The sequence below is a fragment of the Heterodontus francisci genome, unplaced genomic scaffold (assembly GCF_036365525.1).
Source record: "Heterodontus francisci isolate sHetFra1 unplaced genomic scaffold, sHetFra1.hap1 HAP1_SCAFFOLD_405, whole genome shotgun sequence".
Classification (NCBI taxonomy): Eukaryota; Metazoa; Chordata; class Chondrichthyes; order Heterodontiformes; family Heterodontidae; genus Heterodontus; species Heterodontus francisci.
Window position 1 is genome coordinate 236,056 of NW_027141857.1, and position 24,821 is coordinate 260,876.

General features: G+C 46.3%; 1 protein-coding gene across 1 annotated transcript in view; it reads left to right on the forward strand.

The window, feature by feature from the left end:
* The first annotated feature begins 2,379 nt into the window (after positions 1-2,379).
* rab11fip4a (RAB11 family interacting protein 4 (class II) a) overlaps positions 2,380-24,821 on the forward strand; it is a 171,249-nt gene continuing 148,807 nt past the window's right edge. The window contains exon 1 of the mRNA XM_068027944.1: positions 2,380-2,538. Coding sequence (XP_067884045.1) covers positions 2,380-2,538 — 159 coding nt within the window. The remainder of the gene's footprint in view (positions 2,539-24,821) is intronic.

Sequence of the window (24,821 nt, forward strand, 5' to 3'; positions counted from 1 at the left end):
TGTGTTTATTAATGCTGTGTGATTTACACTGAGGGTCTCTCTGCTCTGTGTATTAATGCTGTGTGTTTTATACTGAGGGTCTCTCTGCTCTGTGTGTATTAATGCTGTGTGTTTTATACTGAGGGTCTTCTCTGATCTGTGTGTATTAATGCTGTGTCTTTTATCCTGAGGGTCTCTGCTCTGTGTGTATTAATGCTGTGTGATTTACACTGAGGGTCTCTCTGCTCTGTGTGTATTAATGCTGTGTGTTTTATACTGAGGGTCTCTGCTCTGTGTGTATTAATGCTGTGTGTTTTATAGTGAGGGTCTCTCTGCTCTGTGTGTATTAATGCTGTGTGTTTTATACTGAGGGTCTCTGCTCTGTGTGTATTAATGCTGTGTGATTTACACTGAGGGTCTCTCTGCTCTGTGTATTAATGCTGTGTGTTTTATACTGAGGGTCTCTGCTCTGTGTGTATTAATGCTGTGTGTTTTATACTGAGGGTCTCTCTGCTCTGTGTTTATTAATGCTGTGTGTTTTATACTGAGGGTCTCTGCTCTGTGTGTATTAATGCTGTGTGTTTTATAGTGAGGGTCTCTCTGCTCTGTGTGTATTAATGCTCTGTGTTTTATACTGAGGGTCTCTGCTCTGTGTGTATTAATGCTGTGTGTTTTATAGTGAGGGTCTCTGCTCTGTGTATTAATGCTGTGTGTTTTATAGTGAGGGTCTCTCTGCTCTGTGTGTATTAATGCTGTGTGTTTTATACTGAGGGTCTCTCTGCTCTGTGTGTATTAATGCTGTGTGTTTTATAGTGAGGGTCTCTCTGCTCTGTGTGTATTCATGCTGTGTGTTTTATACTGAGGGTCTCTCTGCTCTGTGTGTATTAATGCTCTGTGTTTTATAGTGAGGGTCTCTCTGCTCTGTGTGTATTAATGCTGTGTGTTTTATACTGAGGGTCTCTCTGCTCTGTGTGTATTAATGCTGTGTGTTTTATAGTGAGGGTCTCTCTGCTCTGTGTGTATTAATGCTGTGTGTTTTATACTGAGGGTCTCTCTGCTCTGTGTGTATTAATGCTCTGTGTTTTATAGTGAGGGTCTCTCTGCTCTGTGTGTATTAATGCTGTGTGTTTTATACTGAGGGTCTCTCTGCTCTGTGTGTATTAATGCTCTGTGTTTTATAGTGAGGGTCTCTCTGCTCTGTGTGTATTAATGCTGTGTGTTTTATACTGAGGGTCTCTCTGCTCTGTGTGTATTAATGCTGTGTGTTTTATACTGAGGCTCTCTCTGCTCTGTGTGTATTAATGCTGTGTGTTTTATACTGAGGGTCTCTCTGCTCTGTGTGTATTAATGCTCTGTGTTTTATAGTGAGGGTCTCTCTGCTCTGTGTGTATTAATGCTGTGTGTTTTATAGTGAGGGTCTCTCTGCTCTGTGTGTATTAATGCTGTGTGTTTTATAGTGAGGGTCTCTCTGCTCTGTGTGTATTAATGCTGTGTGTTTTATACTGAGGGTCTCTCTGCTCTGTGTGTATTAATGCTGTGTGTTTTATACTGAGGGTCTTTCTGCTCTGTGTGTATTAATGCTGTGTGTTTTATACTGAGGGTCTCTCTGCTCTGTGTGTATTAATGCTGTGTGTTTTATACTGAGGGTCTCTCTGCTCTGTGTGTATTAATGCTGTGTGTTTTATACTGAGGGTCTCTCTGCTCTGTGTGTATTAATGCTGTGTGTTTTATAGTGAGGGTCTCTCTGCTCTGTGTGTATTAATGCTGTGTGTTTTATACTGAGGGTCTCTCTGCTCTGTGTGTATTAATGCTGTGTGTTTTATACTGAGGTTCTCTCTGCTCTGTGTGTATTAATGCTGTGTGTTTTATACTGAGGGTCTCTCTGCTCTGTGTGTATTAATGCTGTGTGTTTTATACTGAGGGTCTCTCTGCTCTGTGTGTATTAATGCTGTGTGTTTTATACTGAGGGTCTCTCTGCTCTGTGTGTATTAATGCTGTGTGTTTTATAGTGAGGGTCTCTCTGCTCTGTGTGTATTAATGCTCTGTGTTTTATACTGAGGGTCTCTCTGCTCTGTGTGTATTAATGCTGTGTGTTTTATACTGAGGTTCTCTCTGCTCTGTGTGTATTAATGCTGTGTGTTTTATACTGAGGGTCTCTCTGCTCTGTGTGTATTAATGCTGTGTGTTTTATACTGAGGGTCTCTCTGCTCTGTGTGTATTAATGCTGTGTGTTCTATACTGAGGGTCTTCTCTCTCTCACTCTCTCTCTGATTTGATGCTCTCTGTTCTCGTTGGGATTGTGATGTCATTCCATTCCTCTTTGCCCTGCTGCTGATGGCGGCCGCCTGCATCTTGAGGCTCGCATCTTGCTGAGAGCGGCTGTGAGATCCGGCATTAAGCATGGATGATGATGGAGGGGGACAATGCGAGGAGGAATCTTTAGTTGAGTTTGTGCAGAAGCTGCGGGAGGTGTTTGATGCGGTGGCCGAGGATACGGGTGGATTTATCCGAGTGCAGAATTTCATCCACCTGGGACTGCGGTTCATTGAGGGAGATGAGGTGAGTGGATCCTTATCAGCCCAGTGAAATGGCAGACTGCCGCTTAATGGGGACAGTCCGATCGGAATCCTTCCTGTTCATGGAGTTACTACCAGGAATGCTGCCTGTTAATGGGGACACTGTGCCCGCAATCCTGTCTGTTAATGGGGACACTGTGCCCGCAGTGCTGCCTGTTAATGGGGACACTGTGCCCGCAATCCTGTCTGTTAATGGGGACACTGTGCCCGCAGTGCTGCCTGTTAATGGGGACACTGTGCCTGAAATCCTGCCTGTTAATGGGGACACTGTGCCTGAAATCCTGTCTGTTAATGGGGACACTGTGCCTGAAATCCTGCCTGTTAATGGGGACACTGTGCCTGAAATCCTGCCTGTTAATGGGGACACTGTGCCCGCAATCCTGCCTGTTAATGGGGACACTGTGCCTGAAATCCTGCCTGTTAATGGGGACACTGTGCCCGCAATCCTGCCTGTTAATGGGGACATTGTGCCCGCAATGCTGCCTGTTAATGGGGACATTGTGCCTGAAATCCTGCCTGTTAATGGGGACACTGTGCCCGCAATCCTGTCTGTTAATGGGGACATTGTGCCTGAAATCCTGCCTGTTAATGGGGACACTGTGTCCGCAATCCTGCCTGTTAATGGGGACACTGTGCCCGCAATCCTGTCTGTTAATGGGGACACTGTGCCCGCAATCCTGTCTGTTAATGGGGACATTGTGTCCGCAATCCTGCCTGTTAATGGGGACACTGTGCCCGCAATCCTGTCTGTTAATGGGGACACTGTGCCTGAAATCCTGCCTGTTAATGGGGACACTGTGCCCGCAATCCTGTCTGTTAATGGGGACATTGTGCCCGCAATCCTGCCTGTTAATGGGGACACTGTGCCCGCAATCCTGTCTGTTAATGGGGACATTGGGTCCGCAATCCTGCCTGTTAATGGGGACACTGTGCCCGCAATCCTGTCTGTTAATGGGGACATTGTGCCCGCAATCCTGCCTGTTAATGGGGACACTGTTCCCGCAATCCTGTCTGTTAATGGGGACACTGTGCCTGAAATCCTGTCTGTTAATGGGGACATTGTGCCTGAAATCCTGCCTGTTAATGGGGACACTGTGCCTGAAATCCTGCCTGTTAATGGGGACACTGTGCCCGCAGTGCTGCCTGTTAATGGGGACATTGTGCCCGCAATCCTGTCTGTTAATGGGGACACTGTGCCTGAAATCCTGCCTGTTAATGGGGACATTGTGCCTGAAATCCTGCCTGTTAATGGGGACACTGTGCCCGCAGTGCTGCCTGTTAATGGGGACATTGTGCCTGAAATCCTGCCTGTTAATGGGGACACTGTGCCCGCAGTGCTGCCTGTTAATGGGGACACTGTGCCCGCAATGCTGCCTGTTAATGGGGACACTGTGCCCGCAATTCTGTCTGTTAATGGGGACATTGTGCCTGAAGTCCTGCCTGTTAATGGGGACACTGTGCCCGCAATCCTGTCTGTTAATGGGGACATTGTGCCTGAAATCCTGCCTGTTAATGGGGACACTGTGCCCGCAGTGCTGCCTGTTAATGGGGACACTGTGCCCGCAATGCTGCCTGTTAATGGGGACACTGTGCCCGCAGTGCTGCCTGTTAATGGGGACACTGTGCCCACAGTGCTGCCTGTTAATGGGGACACTGTGCCCGCAATGCTGCCTGTTAATGGGGACATTCTGACCGGAATGCTGCCTGTTAATGGGGACACTGTGCCCGCAATGCTGCCTGTTAATGGGGACATTCTGACCGGAATGCTGCCTGTTAATGGGGACACTGTGCCCGCAATGCTGCCTGTTAATGGGGACACTGTGCCCGCAATCCTGTCTGTTAATGGGGACATTGGGTCCGAAATCCTGCCTGTTAATGGGGACACTGTGCCCGCAATCCTGTCTGTTAATGGGGACATTGTGCCCGCAATCCTGCCTGTTAATGGGGACACTGTGCCCGCAATCCTGTCTGTTAATGGGGACACTGTGCCTGAAATCCTGCCTGTTAATGGGGACACTGTGCCTGAAATCCTGCCTGTTAATGGGGACACTGTGCCCGCAGTGCTGCCTGTTAATGGGGACACTGTGCCCGCAGTGCTGCCTGTTAATGGGGACATTGTGCCCGCAATCCTGTCTGTTAATGGGGACACTGTGCCTGAAATCCTGCCTGTTAATGGGGACATTGTGCCTGAAATCCTGCCTGTTAATGGGGACACTGTGCCCGCAATTCTGTCTGTTAATGGGGACATTGTGCCTGAAATCCTGCCTGTTAATGGGGACACTGTGCCCGCAATCCTGTCTGTTAATGGGGACATTGTGCCTGAAATCCTGCCTGTTAATGGGGACACTGTGCCCGCAGTGCTGCCTGTTAATGGGGACACTGTGCCCGCAATGCTGCCTGTTAATGGGGACACTGTGCCCGCAGTGCTGCCTGTTAATGGGGACACTGTGCCCACAGTGCTGCCTGTTAATGGGGACACTGTGCCCGCAATGCTGCCTGTTAATTGGGACACTGTGCCCGCAATGCTGCCTGTTAATGGGGACATTCTGACCGGAATGCTGCCTGTTAATGGGGACACTGTGCCCGCAATGCTGCCTGTTAATGGGGACATTCTGACCGGAATGCTGCCTGTTAATGGGGACACTGTGCCCGCAATGCTGCCTGTTAATGGGGACATTCTGACCGGAATGCTGCCTGTTAATGGGGACACTGTGCCCGGAATGCTGCCTGTTAATGGGGACATTCTGACCGGAATGCTGCCTGTTAATGGGGACATTGTGCCTGAAATCCTGCCTGTTAATGGGGACACTGTGCCCGCAGTGCTGCCTGTTAATGGGGACATTGTGCCTGAAATCCTGCCTGTTAATGGGGACACTGTGCCCGCATTGCTGCCTGTTAATGGGGACACTGTGCCCGCAGTGCTGCCTGTTAATGGGGACACTGTGCCCGCAATGCTGCCTGTTAATGGGGACACTGTGCCCGCAATGCTGCCTGTTAATGGGGACATTCTGACCGTAATGCTGCCTGTTAATGGGGACACTGTGCCCGTAATGCTGCCTGTTAATGGGGACATTCTGACCGGAATTCTGCCTGTTAATGGGGACACTGTGCCCGCAATGCTGCCTGTTAATGGGGACATTCTGACCGGAATGCTGCCTGTTAATGGGGACACTGTGCCCGCAATGCTGCCTGTTAATGGGGACACTGTGCCCGCAATGCTGCCTGTTAATGGGGACACTGTGCCCGCAGTGCTGCCTGTTAATGGGGACACTGTGCCCGCAGTGCTGCCTGTTAATGGGGACACTGTGCCCGCAGTGCTGCCTGTTAGTTGGGACACTGTGCCCGCAATGCTGCCTGTTAATGGGGACACTGTGCCCGCAGTGCTGCCTGTTAATGGGGACACTGTGCCCGCAATGCTGCCTGTTAATGGGGACATTCTGACCGCAATGCTGCCTGTTAATGGGGACACTGTGCCCGCAATGCTGCCTGTTAATGGGGACATTCTGACCGGAATGCTGCCTGTTAATGGGGACACTGTGCCCGCAATGCTGCCTGTTAATGGGGACACTGTGCCCGCAATGCTGCCTGTTAATTGGGACACTGTGCCCGCAGTGCTGCCTGTTAATGGGGACATTCTGACCGGAATGCTGCCTGTTAATGGGGACACTGTGCCCGCAATGCTGCCTGTTAATGGGGACACTGTGCCCGCAATGCTGCCTGTTAATGGGGACACTGTGCCCGCAGTGCTGCCTGTTAATGGGGACACTGTGCCCGCAATGCTGCCTGTTAATGGGGACACTGTGCCCGCAGTGCTGCCTGTTAGTTGGGACACTGTGCCCGCAATGCTGCCTGTTAATGGGGCCATTCTGACCGGAATGCTGCCTGTTAATGGGGACACTGTGCCCGGAATGCTGCCTGTTAATGGGGACATTCTGACCGGAATGCTGCCTGTTAATGGGGACACTGTGCCCGCAATGCTGCCTGTTAATGGGGACATTCTGACCGGAATGCTGCCTGTTAATGGGGACACTGTGCCCGCAATGCTGCCTGTTAATGGGGACACTGTGCCCGCAGTGCTGCCTGTTAATGGGGACACTGTGCCCGCAGTGCTGCCTGTTAGTTGGGACACTGTGCCCGCAGTGCTGCCTTTTAATGGGGACACTGTGCCCGCAGTGCTGCCTGTTAATGGGGACACTGTGCCCGCAGAGCTGCCTGTTAATGGGGACACTGTGCCCGCAGTGCTGCCTGTTAATGGGGACACTGTGCCCGCAGTGCTGCCTGTTAATGGGGACACTGTGCCCTCTCTGCCTCCCAGACTGCAGCTTCCCCGGTCCCCGAGCCGCTATTTCTGGATCGGGTACCGGGAGCTCCAGCGCGAAACAAACTGCCCACAATGTCGCGCTGGCAAAAATATCCCGTTCTTCAGGAAAATAATTCAATAAAGAAACTTGACCACTAATTCTGTTCTCCATCGAATGTGGAGAATTCACTCGGCGAAAAATCAGACAACAGTTTGTTTTGCTGAATGATTAATGACATGAATACATTCAAATCACAGACTGCTTCTGTGGGGGAAAATTAGATCAAAGGGGGAATTGTTTGCACAGGATCCCAACCTCCAGCAGACTGGGAGGTTCACCCCCTTACACTCATCCCCTCATCCTTCACCCCCTCACCCTCACATAGGAACAGGACGAGGCCATTCAGCCCCTCAAGCCTCTTCCACCATTCAATGAGATCATGGCCTATCTGTGACCTGTCTTTGCCCCATATCCCTTAATTCCTTTGGTTAACAAACATCTATCAATGTTGGATTTAAGATTTACAATTAATCCAGCATCGATTGTCATTTGTGGAAGAGAATTCCAAACTTCTCCCACCCTTTCTTTGTTGAAGTGTTTCCGAATTTCACTCCTGAAAGGTCTGGCTCTAATTTTTAGATTCTGCTCCCCAGTCCTAGACTTCCCGACAGTGGAAATAGTTTCTCTCTATCTACCCTGTCTGTTCCTCTTAATATCTTGAAAATTTTAAGCAGATCACCCCTTAACCTCCTAAATTCTAGTGAATATCCCAGTTTGTGTAATCTCTCTTTATAATTTCACCCTTGGAGTCCATCTATCATTCTGGTAAATCTACACTGCACTCCCTCCGAGGCTAATATCTCCTCTCTAAGGTGTGGTGCCCAGAACTGCTCACAGTAACTCCAGGTGTGGTCTAGCCAGGGCTTTGTGCAGCTGAAGCATGACTTTTCCCCCCCTTGTATTCTAGTCCTCTGGATATAAAGGCCAGCATTCCATTAGCCTTTTATAATTTTCCATTTCTGTTCATGACATTTTAATGATCTATTTACCTGGACACCACCCACCACCCCCATCCCCCAAGTCTCTTCGGACCTCCACTGTTTCTAGCTTTTCACCATTTAGAAAGTACCCTGTTTTATCCTTTTTAGGTCCAAAGTGGTGACCTCACATTTACCAACACTGAAATCCATTTGCCACAGTTTTGTCTATTCACTTATCTATCAATATCTTGGTTATTTTATGTTTCCATCTACACTGCTGACAATGCTGCCTATCTTTGTGTCATCTGCAAATTTGGATTTGTACCTTTCGATCCCATCATTTAAGTCATTAATAAATACAGTGAATAGTTGAGGCTCCAACACAGATCCTTGCGGGACATCACTAGTCACGTCCTGACAATTCAAGTACCTGCCCATTAACCCTACTCTCTGTCTCCTGCTGCTCAATTTCCTCACCAGGTCAATAATTTACCTTCAATTTCATGGGCTCCAACTGTAGCTAACAGTCTCTGATGAGGGACTTTATCAAATGCCTTCTGGAAGTCCATATAATTAATATTTTAAAAAAAAATGTATTCATGGGATGTGGGTGTCACTGGCCAGGCCACCATTTATTGCCCATCCCTAATTGCCCTTGAGAAGGTGGTGGTGAGCTGCCTTCTTTAACCGCTGCAGTCCATATGGGGTAGGTACACCCACAGTGCTGTTCGGAAGGGAGTTCCAGGATTTTGACCCAGCGACAGTGAAGGAACGACGATATAGTTCCAAGTCAGGATGGTGTGTGACTTGGAGGGGAACTTGCAGGTGGTGGTGTTCCCATGTATTTGCTGCCCTTGTCCTTCTCGTTGGTAGAGGTGGCGGGTTTGGAAGGTGCTGTCTAAGGAGCCTTGGTACATTGCTGCAGTGCATCTTGTAGATGGTACACACTGCTGCCACTGTGCGTCGCTGGTGCAGGAAGTGAATGTTTGTGGATGGGGTGCCAATCAAGCGGGCTGCTTTGTCCTGGATGGTGTCGAGCTTCTTGAGTGTTGTTGGAGCTGCACCCATCCAGGCAAGTGGAGAGTATTCCATCACACTCCTGACTTGTGCCTTGTAGATGGAGGACAGGCTTTGGGGAGTCAGGAGGTGAGTTGCTTGCCGCAGGATTCCTAGCCTCTGACCTGCTCTTGTCACCACGGTATTTATATGGCTACTCCAGTTCAGTTTCTGGTCAATGGTAGCCCCTAGGATGTTGATAGTGGGGGATTCAGCGATGGTAATGCCATTGAATGTCAAGGGGAGATGGTTGGATTCTCTCTTGTTGGAGATGGTCATTGCCTGGCACTTGTGTGGCGCGAATGTTACTTGCCACTTATCAGCCCAAGCCTGGATATTGTCCAGGTCTTGCTGCATTTCTACACGGACTGCTTCAGTATCTGAGGAGTCACGAATGGTGCTAAACATTGTGCAATCATCAGCGAACAAACCCCACTTCTGACCTTATGATTGAAGGAAGGTCATTGATGAAGCAGCTGAAGATGGTTTGGCCTAGGACACTACCCTGAGGAACTCCTGCAGTGATGTCCTGGAGCTCAGATGATTGACCTCCAACAACCACAACCATCTTCCTTTGCACTAGGTATGACTCCAGCCAGTGGAGGTTTTTTCCCCTGATTCCCATTGACCTCAGTTTTGCTAGGGCTCCTTGATGCCATACTCGGTCAAATGCTGCCTTGATGTCAAGGGCAGTCACTCTCACCTCACCTCTTGAGTTCAGCTCTTTTGTCCATGTTTGAACCAAGGTTGTAATGAGGTCAGGAGCTGAGTGGCCCTGGCGGAACCCAAACTGAGCGTCACTGAGCAGGTTATTGCTAAGCAAGTGCTGCTTGATGGCACTGTTGATGACACCTTCCATCACTTTACTGATGATTGAGAGTAGGCTGAATATTGATGCAAAGTAATTATTCAGCACATCTGCCATTTCCTTGTTTCCATTGACAATATCACCATCAAGAAGACAAGGTTAAGGGCACTCTATCTGAATGCACGCAGTATTCGCAACAAGGTAGATGATTTAAAGGCACAAATAGAGGTAAATGGGTATGATGTAATTGACATAACGGAAACATGGCTACAGGGTGACCAAGACTGGGAACTGAATATTCACGGATATTCGACATTTAGGAAGGACAGGAAAGAAGGAAAAGGAGGTGGTGTTGCGCACATAATAAAGGATGGGATCAGTACATTAGTAAGGGAGGATCTCAGATCGGAAGAACAAAATGTGGAATCTGTTTGGGTGGAGCTAAGAAACATCAAGGGGCAGCAAACATTGGTAGGAGTTGTTTATAGGCTGCCAAACAGTAGTGGTAATGTGGAGCATGGTATTAATCAGGAGATTAGGGAAGCATGTAGCATGGGAAATACAGTAATCATGGGTGACTTCAATCTACGCATAGACTGGGAAAACCTAATGAGCACTAAGGCTGTGGAGGACGAGTTTCTGGGGTGTGTTAGGGATGGTTTTCTAGAGCAGTCTGTTGAGGAACTGACTAGAGAACAGGCTATTTTAGATTTTAATTTAGAGATGCAGCACTGAAACAGGCCCTTTGGCCCACCGAGTCTGTGCCGACCATTAACCACCCATTTATACTAATCCTACACTAATTCCATATTCCTACCACATCCTCACCTGTCCCTATATTTCCCTACCACCTACCTATACTAGGGGCAATTTATAATGGCCAATTTACCTATCAACCTGCAAGTCTTTTGGCTATGGGAGGAAACCAGAGCACCCGGAGGAAACCCACGCAGACACAGGGAGAACTTGCAAACTCCACACAGGCAGTACCCAGAATTGAACCCGGGTCGCTGGAGCTGTGAGGCTGCGGTGCTAACCACTGCGCCACTGTGCCGCCCTGAATCTAGTATTATGGTATGAGAAAGGACTAATTAATAATCTTGTAAAAAAAAACCTTTAGGGATGAGTGACCATAATATGATAGAATTTTACATTATGTTTGAAAGTGAGGTACTTCAATCTGAAGCCAGGGTGTTAAATTTGAACAAAGGAAATTATGAAGGTATGAGGGGCAAATTGGCCGAGGTGGATTGGGAAAATACATTAAAAGTTATGACAGTACATAGGCAATGGATAGTCTTTAAAGAAATATTACATAGTTTACAGCAACTATACATTCCTTCAAGGCACAAAAACTCCAACAATAAAGGCAGTCAAGAAGTTAAGGATTGTATGAAATTAAAAGAAAGGCCGATAAAATTGCCAGAAATAGTAGTAAACCTGAGGATTGGGAGGATTTTAGAATACAGCAAAGGAGGACCAAGAAACTGATAAAGAAAGGGAGAATAGAAGAGGAATATAAATGACAAAAATCATAAAAATGAACTGTAAAAGCTTCTTACGGTATGTAAAAAGGAAATGTTTGGCTAAGACAAATGTGGGTCCATTACAGGCAGAGTCAGGAGAATTTATAATGGGGAATAGAGAAATGGCAGAGAAGCTAAATGATTACTTGTGTCTGTCTTCACTGAGGAAGATTCAAGAAATCTCCCAGAATTAGAGATCCAAGGTACAAGGGAGAATGAGGAATTGAAGGAAATTATTAGTAAGAAGGTTATATTGGAGAAATTAATGGGACTGAAGGTTGATAAGTCCCCAGGACCTGATATTCTACATCCCAGAGTGTTGAAAGAGGTAGCTATGGAGATAGTGGATGCATTTGTGATAATCTTCCAAAACTCTATAGATTCTGTAATGGTTCCTGCAGATTAGAAGGTAGCAAATGTGACCTCTCCCACCCACCCCTCCCACCTCCCCCCACCCCTGTCACTATTTAAGAATGGAGGGAGAGAGAAAACAAGGAATAACAGACCTGTTAGCCTTATATCAGTCGTTGGGAAAATGCTGGAATTATTTTAAAGGATGTGATAAATGGACACTTGGATAATAATAATCTGATTGGGCAGAGTCAACATGGATTTATGAATGGGAAATCATGTTTAATGAACCTGTTGGAGTTTTTTGAGGATGTTACTAACAGAATTGATAAAGGGGAGTCGGTGGATGTAGTATACTTGGATTTTCAGAAGGCTTTTGATAAAGTCCCCCACAGGAGGCTGGTTAGCAAAATTAAAGCACATGGGATAGGAGGTAATATTAAGGATTGGTTAACAGGCAGAAAGCAGACAGTAGGAATAAACGGGTCATTCTCATGTTGGCAGGCTGTGACTAGTGGGGTACCACAAGGATCAGTACTTGGGCCCCAGCTGTTCACAATATATATCATGTGGATGTGGGGACTAAATGTAATATTTCCAAGTTCATGGATGACACAAACTAGTTGGGAATGTGGGAATGTATGCTGTGAGGAAGATACAAAGCGACTTCAAGGGGATTTGGACAGACTTAGTGAGTGGACAGGAACATGGCAGATGGAATATAATGTGGAATAATGTGAGATTATCCATTTTGTTAGGAGGAACAGATGTGCAGAGTATTTCTTAAACAGGAAGAGATTAGATAAGTGTAGATGTACAAAGGGAGCTGGGTGTCCTCGTCAATAAGTCACTGAAGGGAGGGACAAAGCGCAGAAGAGCAATAGTTATAGGGGACTCGATAGTCAGTGGCACAGATCGGCACTTCTGTGGACATGGAAGAGACTCCAGGATGGTATGTTGCCTCCCTTGTGCCAGGGTCAAGGATGTCTCTGAACGGACAGGGGGCATTCTGAAGGGGGAGGGTGAAATGCCAGAGGTTTTGGTACACATGGGTACCAACGACATAGGCAGGAAGAGTGACGAGGTCCTGCAGGGGGAGTTTAGGGAGTTAGGTAGAAAGTTAAAAGACAGGACCTCTAGGGTTGTAATCTCGGGATTACTCCCTGTGCCACGTGCCAGTGAGGCTAGAAAGAGGAAGATAGTGCAGCTAAACACGTGGCTGAACAGCTGGTGTAGAAGGGAGGGTTTCAGATATCTGGACCATTGGGATCTCTTCAGGGACAGGTGGGACCTGGACAAGAAGGACGGGTTGTATCTAAACTGGAGGGGCACAAATATCCTGACTGCGAAGTTTGCTAGCGTCACTCGGGAGGGTTTAAACTAGTGTGGCAGGGGGGTGGGAACCAGAGCAGTAGGACAGCAAGTGAAATAACTGAGGGGGAACTAGTAAATAAGGCCAGTAAGACTAAGAGGAAGAGCAGGCAGGGAGATGTTGCTGAGCACAGCGGGACTGGTGGTCTGAAGTGCATTTGTTTCAATGCAAGAAGTATAACAGGTAAGGCAGATGAACTTAGAGCTTGGATTAGTACTTGGAACTATGATGTTGTTGCTATTACAGAGACTTGGTTGAGGGAAGGACAGGATTGGCAGTTAAATGTTCCAGGATTTAGAAGCTTCAGGCGGGATAGAGGGGGATGTAAAAGGGGTGGAGGAGTTGCATTACTGGTTAAGGAGAATATCACAGCTGTACTGCGGGAGGACACCTCGGAGGGGTCATGCAGCGAGGCAATATGGGTGGAGCTCAGGAATAGGAAGGGTGCAGTCACGATGTTGGGGGTTTTCTACAGGCCTCCCAACAGCCAGCGGGAGGTAGAGGAACAGATATGTAGACAGATTTTGGAAAGATGTAAAGGTAACAGGGTTGTAGTGGTGGATGATTTTAACTTCCCCTATATTGACTGGGACTCACTTAGTGCTAGGGGCTCGGATGGGGCAGAATTTGTAAGGAGCATCCAGGAGGGCTTCTTGAAACAATATGTAGATAGTCCAACTAGGGAAGGGGCCGTACTGGACCTGGTATTGGGGAATGAGCCCGGCCAGGTGGTCGAAGTTTCAGTAGGGGAGCATTTCGGGAACCGTAACCATAATTCCGTAAGTTTTAAGGTACTTGTGGATAAGGATAAGAGTAGTCCTCGGGTGAAGGTGCTAAATTGGAAGGCTAATTATAACAATATTAGGCAGGAACTGAAGAATTTAGATTGGGGGCAGCTGTTTGAGGGTAAATCAACATCTGACATGTGGGAGTCTTTCAAACGTCAGTTGATTAGAATCCAGGACCAGCATGTTCCTGTGAGGAAGAAGGAAAAGTTTGGCAAGTTTCGGGAACCTTGGATAACGCGGGATATTGTGAGCCTCGTCAAAAAGAAAAAGGAATCATTCGTAAGGGCTGGAAAGCTAGGAACAGACGAATCCCTTGAGGAATATAAAGACAGTAGGAAGGAACTTAAGCAAGGAGTCAGGAGGGCTAAAAGGGGTTATGAGAAGTCATTGACAAAAAAGATTAAGGAAAATCCCAAGGCTTTTTATACGTATATAAAGAGCAAGAGGGTAACCAGGGAAAGGGTTGGCCCACTCAAGGACAGAGGAGGGAATCTATGTGTGGAGCCAGAGGAAATGGGCGAGGTACTAAATGAGTACTTTTCATCAGTATTCACCAAGGAGAAGGATTTAGTGGATGATGAGCCTGGGGAAGGGAGTGTAGATAGTCTCAGTCATCTCATTATCAAAAAGGAGGAGGTGTTGGGTGTCTTGCAAAGCATTAAGGTAGATAAGTCCCCAGGGCCTGATGGGATCTACCCCAGAATACTGAGGGAGGCAAGGGAAGAAATTGCTGGGGCCTTGACAGAAATCTTTGCATCCTCATTGGCTACAGGTGAGGTCCCAGAGGACTGGAGAATAGCTAATGTTGTTCCTTTGTTTAAGAAGGGTAGCAAGGATAATCCAGGAAATTATAGGCTGGTGAGCCTTACGTCAGTGGTAGGGAAATTATTAGAGAGTATTCTTCGGAACAGGATTTACTCCCATTTGGAAACAAATGGACTTATTAGCGAGAGGAAGCATGGTTTTGTGAAGGGGAGGTCATGTCTCACTAATTTGATTGAGTTTTTTGAGGAAGTGACGAAGATGATTGATGAAGGAAGGGCAGTGGATGTTATCTATATGGACTTCAGTAAAGCCTTTGACAAGGTCCCTCATGGCAGACTGGTACAAAAGGTGAAGTCACACGGGATCAGAGGGGAGCTGGCAAGATGGATACGGAACTGGCTCAGTCATAGAAGACAGAGGGTAGCAGGGGAAGGGTGCTTTTCTATATGGAGGGATGTGACTAGTGGTGTTCCGCAGGGATCAGTGCTGGGACCTTTGCTCTTTGTAGTATATATAAATGATTTGGAGGAAAATGTAGCTGGTCTGATTAGTAAGTTTGCGGAGGACACAAAGGTTGGTGGAGTTGCGGATAGTGATGAGGATTGTCAGAGGATACAGCAGGATATAGATCGGTTGGAGACTTGGGCGGAGAAATGGCAGATGGAATTTAATCCGGACAAATGTGAGGTAATGCATTTTGGAACATCTAATGCAGGTGGGAAGTATACAGTAAATGGCAGAACCCTCAGGAGTATTGACAGGCAGAGAGATCTGGGTGTACAGGTCCACAGGTCTCTGAAAGTGGCAACGCAGGTGGATAAGGTAGTCAAGAAGGCATACGGCATGCTTACCTTCATCGGTCGGGGCATAGAGTATAAAAATAGGCAAGTCATGCTGCAGCTGTACAGAACTTTAGTTAGGCCACACTTAGAATATTGTGTGCAATTCTGGTCGCCACACTGCCAGAAGGACGTGGAGGCTTTGGAGAGGGTACAGAGGAGGTTTACCAGGATGTTGCCTGGTCTGGAGGGCATTAGCTATGAGGAGAGGTTGGTTAAACTCGGATTGTTTTCACTGGAACGACGGAGGTGGAGGGGCGACATGATCGAGGTTTACAAAGTTATAAGCGGCATGGACAGAGTGGATAGTCAGAAGCTTTTTCCCAGGGTGGAAGAGTCAGTTACTAGGGGACATAGGTTTAAGGTGAGAGGGGCAAAGTTTAGAGGGGATGTGCGAGGCAAGTTCTTTACATAGAGGGTGGTGAGTGCCTGGAACTTGCTGCCGGGGGAGGTGGTGGAAGCAGGTACGATAGCGACGTTTAAGAGGCATCTTGACAAATACATGAATAGGATGGGAATAGAGGGATACGGACCCCGGCAGTGCAGAAGGTTTTAGTTTAGGCAGGCATCAAGATCAGCGCAGGCTTGGAGGGCCGAATGGCCTGTTCTCATGCTGTATTGTTCTTTGTTCTTTGAAAGCTAACATGCAGGTGCAGCAAGCAATTAACAAGGCTAATGGTACGTTAGCCTTTATCGCAAGAGGATTTGAGTACAGGAGTAGCAAAGTATTGCTTCAATTGTATAGAACCTTGATTAGACCACACCTGGAGTACTGTGTGCAGTTTTGGTCCCCTTACCTTAGGAAGGATATTATTGCCATAGAGGGAGTGCAACGAAGGTTCACCAGATTTGTTCCCGGGATGGCGGGACTGTCCTATGAAGAGAGATTGGGGAAACTGGGCCTGTATTCTCTAAAGTTTGAAGAATGAGAGGTGATCTCACTGAAATCTACAAAATACTTAAAGGGATTGACAGGGTAGATGCAGGTAAGATGTTTCCCCTGGTTGGGGAGTCTACAACCAGGGGACACAATTTCAAAATAAGGGGGAAACCACTTCGGACAAAGATGAGGAGAAATTTCTTTACTCAGAGGGTTGTGAATCTTTGGAATTCTCTACCCCAGAGGGCTGTGGAAGCTCAGTCATTGAGTATGTTTAAAGCAGAGATTGACAGATTTCTAAATACCAATGACAGAAAGGGATATGAGGATAGTGTGGGAAAAGACATTGAAGTGGATGATCAGCCATGATCATATTGAATGGCAGAGCAGGCTGGATGGGCCGAATGGCCTACTCCTGCTCCTATGTTCCTATGTTTCTATGTCCTATGTTATCAGTTTTCAAGGGGCTCAATTGCTCCTGATCAACCTCTTTATCCTAGTCTAATCATAAAAGTTTTTTGTGTTGATTTGCTATCCCTTGTGAGTTTCTTTTCAGACTCCCTTTTTGTCACTCTTATTATTTGTTTTGCCACCCTTTGCTGTTCTCAGTATCTTACCCATGCACCAGGGGCTGTGCTTTTATTGCATTTTTTATTTACTTTTGATTTCAGTTTTACGTTGTCTTACTTCTTCAGTCATCCATGGCTGCCTTTTGCAGCAAGTAGATCTCTTACTCTTTGGGGCTAGGTTCTGTATCACATTAAATTCCATTTTGAACACCTCTCACTGATCTTCTATTGTGTTAACCCATTAACAGATTTGTCCAGTTTACTGTGCACAGTCTTTGTCTCACCCTATTGAAGGCAAGCTCACCTCCATCTCGAAGCACACCAGATGTTCTGTGTTTCACCCTTTCAAAACCTACATTGAATCAATCATACTGAGATTGCTTTTAGATAAAAGTTCATGTACCATTAAGACTGTTAACTATCTCCCATCCTATTGCTCTCATGCACTCACAGCCGCAGCCTCATACCCTCACACTCACCATAGCATTTCTTCACCTCATGACTCTAATACCATCATTCCCTCCACCCTTACACCTTCACGCGGATCTCAGTCAATAACATCCCTGGGGTGTGCTACTGAAGTTAACTGAGAGAAAGATAGCAAGGTGTATACAATGGTGACACAGTGTGGTTTATTGAGGTGTGCAGAATGGTGACACAGTGTGGTTTATTGGGGTGTGTAGAATGGTGACACAGTGGTTTATTGAGGTGTGTAGAATGGTGACACAGTGTGGTTTATTGGGGTGTGTAGAATGGTGACACAGTGGTTTATTGAGGTGTGTAGAATGGTGACACAGTGTGGTTTACTGTAGTGTGTAGAATGGTGACACAGTGTGGTTTATTGGAGTGTGGAGAATGGTGACACAGTGTGATTTATTGGGGTGTGTAGAATGGTGACACAGTGTGGTTTATTGGGGTGTGTAGAATGGTGACACAGTGTGGTTTATTGGGGTGTGTAGAATGGTGAGACAGTGTGGTTTACTGTAGTGTGTAGAATGGTGACACAGTGTGGTTTATTGGAGTGTGGAGAATGGTGACACAGTGTGATTTATTGGGGTGTGTAGAATGGTGACACAGTGTGGTTTATTGAGGTGTGTAGAATGGTGACACAGTGTGGTTTATTGAGGTGTGTAGAATGGTGGCACAGTGTGATTTATTGGGGTGTGAAGAATGGTGACACAGTGTGGTTTATTGGGGTGTGACGAATGGTGACACAGTGTGGTTTATTGGGGTGTGTAGAATGGTGACACAGTGTGGTTTACTGTAGTGTGTAGAATGGTGACACAGTGTGGTTTATTGGAGTGTGGAGAATGGTGACACAGTGTGATTTATTGGGGTGTGTAGAATGGTGACACAGTGTGGTTTATTGAGGTGTGTAGAATGGTGACACAGTGTGGTTTATTGAGGTGTGTAGAATGGTGGCACAGTGTGATTTATTGGGGTGTGAAGAATGGTGGCACAGTGTGATTTATTGGGGTGTGAAGAATGGTGACACAGTGTGGTTTATTGAGGTGTGTAGAATGGTGGCACAGTGTGATTTATTGGGGTGTGAAGAATGGTGACACAGTGTGGTTTATTGGGGTGTGACGAATGGTGACACAGTGTGGTTTATTGAGGTGTGTAGAATGGTGACAGTGTGGTTTATTGAGGTGTGTAGAATGGTGACACAGTGTGGTTTATTGAGGTGTGTAGAATGGTGGCACAGTGTGATTTATTGGGGTGTGAAGAATGGTGACACAGTGTGGTTTATTGAGGTGTGTAGAATGGTGACACAGTGTGGTTTATTGAGGTGTGTAGAATGGTGACACAGTGTGGTTTATTGAGGTGTGTAGAATGGTGGCACAGTGTGATTTATTGGGGTGTGAAGAATGGTGACACAGTGTGGTTTATTGGGGTGTGACGAATGGTGACACAGTGTGGTTTACTGTAGTGTGTAGAATGGTGACACAGTGTGGTTTATTGGAGTGTGGAGAATGGTGACACAGTGTGATTTATTGGGGTGTGTAGAATGGTGACACAGTGTGGTTTATTGAGGTGTGTAGAATGGTGACACAGTGTGGTTTATTGAGGTGTGTAGAATGGTGGCACAGTGTGATTTATTGGGGTGTGAAGAATGGTGACACAGTGTGGTTTATTGGGGTGTGACGAATGGTGACACAGTGTGGTTTATTGGGGTGTGTAGAATGGTGAGACAGTGTGGTTTACTGTAGTGTGTAGAATGGTGACACAGTGTGGTTTATTGGAGTGTGGAGAATGGTGACACAGTGTGATTTATTGGGGTGTGTAGAATGGTGACACAGTGTGGTTTATTGAGGTGTGTAGAATGGTGACACAGTGTGGTTTATTGAGGTGTGTAGAATGGTGGCACAGTGTGATTTATTGGGGTGTGAAGAATGGTGACACAGTGTGGTTTATTGGGGTGTGACGAATGGTGACACAGTGTGGTTTATTGAGGTGTGTAGAATGGTGACAGTGTGGTTTATTGGGGTGTGTAGAATGGTGACACAGTGTGATTTATTGGGGTGTGTAGAATGGTGACAGTGTGGTTTATTGGGGTGTGTAGAATGGTGACACAGTGTGATTTATTGGGGTGTGTAGAATGGTGACACAGTGTGATTTATTGGGGTGTGTAGAATGGTGACACAGTGTGATTTATTGGGGTGTGTAGAATGGTGGCACAGTGTGATTTATTGGGGTGTGTAGAATGGTGACACAGTGTGATTTATTGGGGTGTGTAGAATGGTGACACAGTGTGATTTATTGGGGTGTGTAGAATGGTGGCACAGTGTGATTTATTGGGGTGTGAAGAATGGTGACACAGTGTGGTTTATTGAGGTGTGTAGAATGGTGACAGTGTGGTTTATTGGGGTGTGTAGAATGGTGGCACAGTGTGATTTATTGGGGTGTGAAGAATGGTGACACAGTGTGGTTTATTGGGGTGCGTAGAATGGTGACAGTGTGGTTTATTGGGGTGTGTAGAATGGTGACACAGTGTGGTTTATTGAGGTGTGTAGAATGGTGACAGTGTGGTTTATTGGAGTGTGTAGAATGGTGACAGTGTGGTTTATTGGGGTGTGTAGAGTGGTGACACAGTGTGGTTCATTGGGGTGTGTAGAATGGTGACACAGTGTGGTTTATTGAGGTGTGTAGAATGGTGACACAGTGTGGTTTATTGAGGTGTGTAGAATGGTGACACAGTGTGGTTTATTGAGGTGTGTAGAATGGTGGCACAGTGTGATTTATTGGGGTGTGAAGAATGGTGACACAGTGTGGTTTATTGGGGTGTGACGAATGGTGACACAGTGTGGTTTATTGGGGTGTGTAGAATGGTGAGACAGTGTGGTTTACTGTAGTGTGTAGAATGGTGACACAGTGTGGTTTATTGGAGTGTGGAGAATGGTGACACAGTGTGATTTATTGGGGTGTGTAGAATGGTGACACAGTGTGGTTTATTGAGGTGTGTAGAATGGTGACACAGTGTGGTTTATTGAGGTGTGTAGAATGGTGGCACAGTGTGATTTATTGGGGTGTGAAGAATGGTGACACAGTGTGGTTTATTGGGGTGTGACGAATGGTGACACAGTGTGGTTTATTGAGGTGTGTAGAATGGTGACAGTGTGGTTTATTGGGGTGTGTAGAATGGTGACACAGTGTGATTTATTGGGGTGTGTAGAATGGTGACATTGTGGTTTATTGGGGTGTGTAGAATGGTGACACAGTGTGATTTATTGGGGTGTGTAGAATGGTGACACAGTGTGATTTATTGGGGTGTGTAGAATGGTGACACAGTGTGATTTATTGGGGTGTGTAGAATGGTGGCACAGTGTGATTTATTGGGGTGTGTAGAATGGTGACACAGTGTGATTTATTGGGGTGTGTAGAATGGTGACACAGTGTGATTTATTGGGGTGTGTAGAATGGTGGCACAGTGTGATTTATTGGGGTGTGAAGAATGGTGACACAGTGTGGTTTATTGAGGTGTGTAGAATGGTGACAGTGTGGTTTATTGGGGTGTGTAGAATGGTGGCACAGTGTGATTTATTGGGGTGTGAAGAATGGTGACACAGTGTGGTTTATTGGGGTGCGTAGAATGGTGACAGTGTGGTTTATTGGGGTGTGTAGAATGGTGACACAGTGTGGTTTATTGAGGTGTGTAGAATGGTGACAGTGTGGTTTATTGGAGTGTGTAGAATGGTGACAGTGTGGTTTATTGGGGTGTGTAGAGTGGTGACACAGTGTGGTTCATTGGGGTGTGTAGAATGGTGACACAGTGTGGTTTATTGAGGTGTGTAGAATGGTGACACAGTGTGGTTTATTGAGGTGTGTAGAATGGTGACAGTGTGGTTTATTGGGGTGTGTAGAATGGTGACAGTGTGGTTTATTGGGGTGTGTAGAATGGTGACACAGTGTGGTTTATTGAGGTGTGTAGAATGGTGACAGTGTGGTTTATTGGGGTGTGTAGAATGGTGACACAGTGTGGTTTACTGTGCTGTGTCGAATGGTGACACAGTGGTTTATTGGAGTGTGTAGAATGGTGACACAGTGTGGTTTATTGGGGTGTGTAGAATGGTGACACAGTGTGGTTTATTGGGGTGTGACGAATGGTGACACAGTGTGGTTTATTGAGGTGTGTAGAATGGTGACAGTGTGGTTTATTGAGGTGTGTAGAATGGTGACACAGTGTGGTTTATTGAGGTGTGTAGAATGGTGGCACAGTGTGATTTATTGGGGTGTGAAGAATGGTGACACAGTGTGGTTTATTGAGGTGTGTAGAATGGTGACACAGTGTGGTTTATTGAGGTGTGTAGAATGGTGACACAGTGTGGTTTATTGGAGTGTGGAGAATGGTGACACAGTGTGATTTATTGGGGTGTGTAGAATGGTGACACAGTGTGGTTTATTGAGGTGTGTAGAATGGTGACACAGTGTGGTTTATTGAGGTGTGTAGAATGGTGGCACAGTTTGATTTATTGGGGTGTGAAGAATGGTGAAACAGTGTGGTTTATTGGGGTGTGACGAATGGTGACACAGTGTGGTTTATTGGGGTGTGTAGAATGGTGAGACAGTGTGGTTTACTGTAGTGTGTAGAATGGTGACACAGTGTGGTTTATTGGAGTGTGGAGAATGGTGACACAGTGTGATTTATTGGGGTGTGTAGAATGGTGACACAGTGTGGTTTATTGAGGTGTGTAGAATGGTGACACAGTGTGGTTTATTGAGGTGTGTAGAATGGTGGCACAGTGTGATTTATTGGGGTGTGAAGAATGGTGACACAGTGTGGTTTATTGGGGTGTGACGAATGGTGACACAGTGTGGTTTATTGAGGTGTGTAGAATGGTGACAGTGTGGTTTATTGGGGTGTGTAGAATGGTGACACAGTGTGATTTATTGGGGTGTGTAGAATGGTGACAGTGTGGTTTATTGGGGTGTGTAGAATGGTGACACAGTGTGATTTATTGGGGTGTGTAGAATGGTGACACAGTGTGATTTATTGGGGTGTGTAGAATGGTGACACAGTGTGATTTATTGGGGTGTGTAGAATGGTGGCACAGTGTGATTTATTGGGGTGTGTAGAATGGTGACACAGTGTGATTTTTTGGGGTGTGTAGAATGGTGACACAGTGTGATTTATTGGGGTGTGTAGAATGGTGGCACAGTGTGATTTATTGGGGTGTGAAGAATGGTGACACAGTGTGGTTTATTGAGGTGTGTAGAATGGTGACAGTGGTTTTATTGGGGTGTGTAGAATGGTGGCACAGTGTGATTTATTGGGGTGTGAAGAATGGTGACACAGTGTGGTTTATTGGGGTGCGTAGAATGGTGACAGTGTGGTTTATTGGGGTGTGTAGAATGGTGACACAGTGTGGTTTATTGAGGTGTGTAGAATGGTGACAGTGTGGTTTATTGGAGTGTGTAGAATGGTGACAGTGTGGTTTATTGGGGTGTGTAGAGTGGTGACACAGTGTGGTTCATTGGGGTGTGTAGAATGGTGACACAGTGTGGTTTATTGAGGTGTGTAGAATGGTGACACAGTGTGGTTTATTGAGGTGTGTAGAATGGTGACAGTGTGGTTTATTGGGGTGTGTAGAATGGTGACAGTGTGGTTTATTGGGGTGTGTAGAATGGTGACACAGTGTGGTTTATTGAGGTGTGTAGAATGGTGACAGTGTGGTTTATTGGGGTGTGTAGAATGGTGACACAGTGTGGTTTACTGTGCTGTGTCGAATGGTGACACAGTGGTTTATTGGAGTGTGTAGAATGGTGACACAGTGTGGTTTATTGGGGTGTGTAGAATGGTGACACAGTGTGGTTTATTGGGGTGTGACGAATGGTGACACAGTGTGGTTTATTGAGGTGTGTAGAATGGTGACAGTGTGGTTTATTGAGGTGTGTAGAATGGTGACACAGTGTGGTTTATTGAGGTGTGTAGAATGGTGGCACAGTGTGATTTATTGGGGTGTGAAGAATGGTGACACAGTGTGGTTTATTGAGGTGTGTAGAATGGTGACACAGTGTGGTTTATTGAGGTGTGTAGAATGGTGACACAGTGTGGTTTATTGAGGTGTGTAGAATGGTGGCACAGTGTGATTTATTGGGGTGTGAAGAATGGTGACACAGTGTGGTTTATTGGGGTGTGACGAATGGTGACACAGTGTGGTTTACTGTAGTGTGTAGAATGGTGACACAGTGTGGTTTATTGGAGTGTGGAGAATGGTGACACAGTGTGATTTATTGGGGTGTGTAGAATGGTGACACAGTGTGGTTTATTGAGGTGTGTAGAATGGTGACACAGTGTGGTTTATTGAGGTGTGTAGAATGGTGGCACAGTGTGATTTATTGGGGTGTGAAGAATGGTGAAACAGTGTGGTTTATTGGGGTGTGACGAATGGTGACACAGTGTGGTTTATTGGGGTGTGTAGAATGGTGACACAGTGTGGTTTACTGTAGTGTGTAGAATGGTGACAGTGTGGTTTATTGGAGTGTGTAGAATGGTGACAGTGTGGTTTATTGGGGTGTGTAGAGTGGTGACACAGTGTGGTTCATTGGGGTGTGTAGAATGGTGACACAGTGTGGTTTATTGAGGTGTGTAGAATGGTGACACAGTGTGGTTTATTGAGGTGTGTAGAATGGTGACAGTGTGGTTTATTAGGGTGTGTAGAATGGTGACAGTGTGGTTTATTGGGGTGTGTAGAATGGTGACACAGTGTGGTTTATTGAGGTGTGTAGAATGGTGACAGTGTGGTTTATTGGGGTGTGTAGAATGGTGACACAGTGTGGTTTACTGTGCTGTGTCGAATGGTGACACAGTGGTTTATTGGAGTGTGTAGAATGGTGACACAGTGTGGTTTATTGGGGTGTGTAGAATGGTGACACAGTGTGGTTTATTGGGATGTGTAGAATGGTGACACAGTGTGGTTTATTGAGGTGTGTAGAATGGTGACACAGTGTCGTTTATTGGAGTGTGTAGAATGGTGACACAGTGTGGTTTATTGAGGTGTGTAGAATGGTGACACAGTGTCGTTTATTGGAGTGTGTAGAATGGTGACACAGTGTGGTTTATTGAGGTGTGTAGAATGGTGACACAGTGTGGTTTACTGTAGTGTGTAGAATGGTGACACAGTGTGCTTTATTGGGATGTGTAGAATGGTGACACAGTGTGGTTTATTGGGGTGTGTCGAATGGTGACACTGTGGTTTATTGAGATGTGTAGAATGGTGACACAGTGTGGTTTATTGGGGTGTGCAGAATGGTGACATACGGTGGTTTATTGAGGTGTTTAAAATGGTGACACAATGTGGTTTCTTGAGGTGTGCAGAATAGTGACACAATGTGGTTTACTGTCGTGTGTAGAATGGTGACACAGTGTGGTATATTGGGGTGTGTAGAATGGTGACACAGTGTGGTTTACTGTCGTGTGTAGAATGGTGACACATTGTGCTTTATTGGAGTGTGTAGAATGGTGACAGTGTGGTTTATGGGGGTGTGCAGAATGGTGACACAGTGCGGTTTATTGTTGTGTAGAATGGTGAC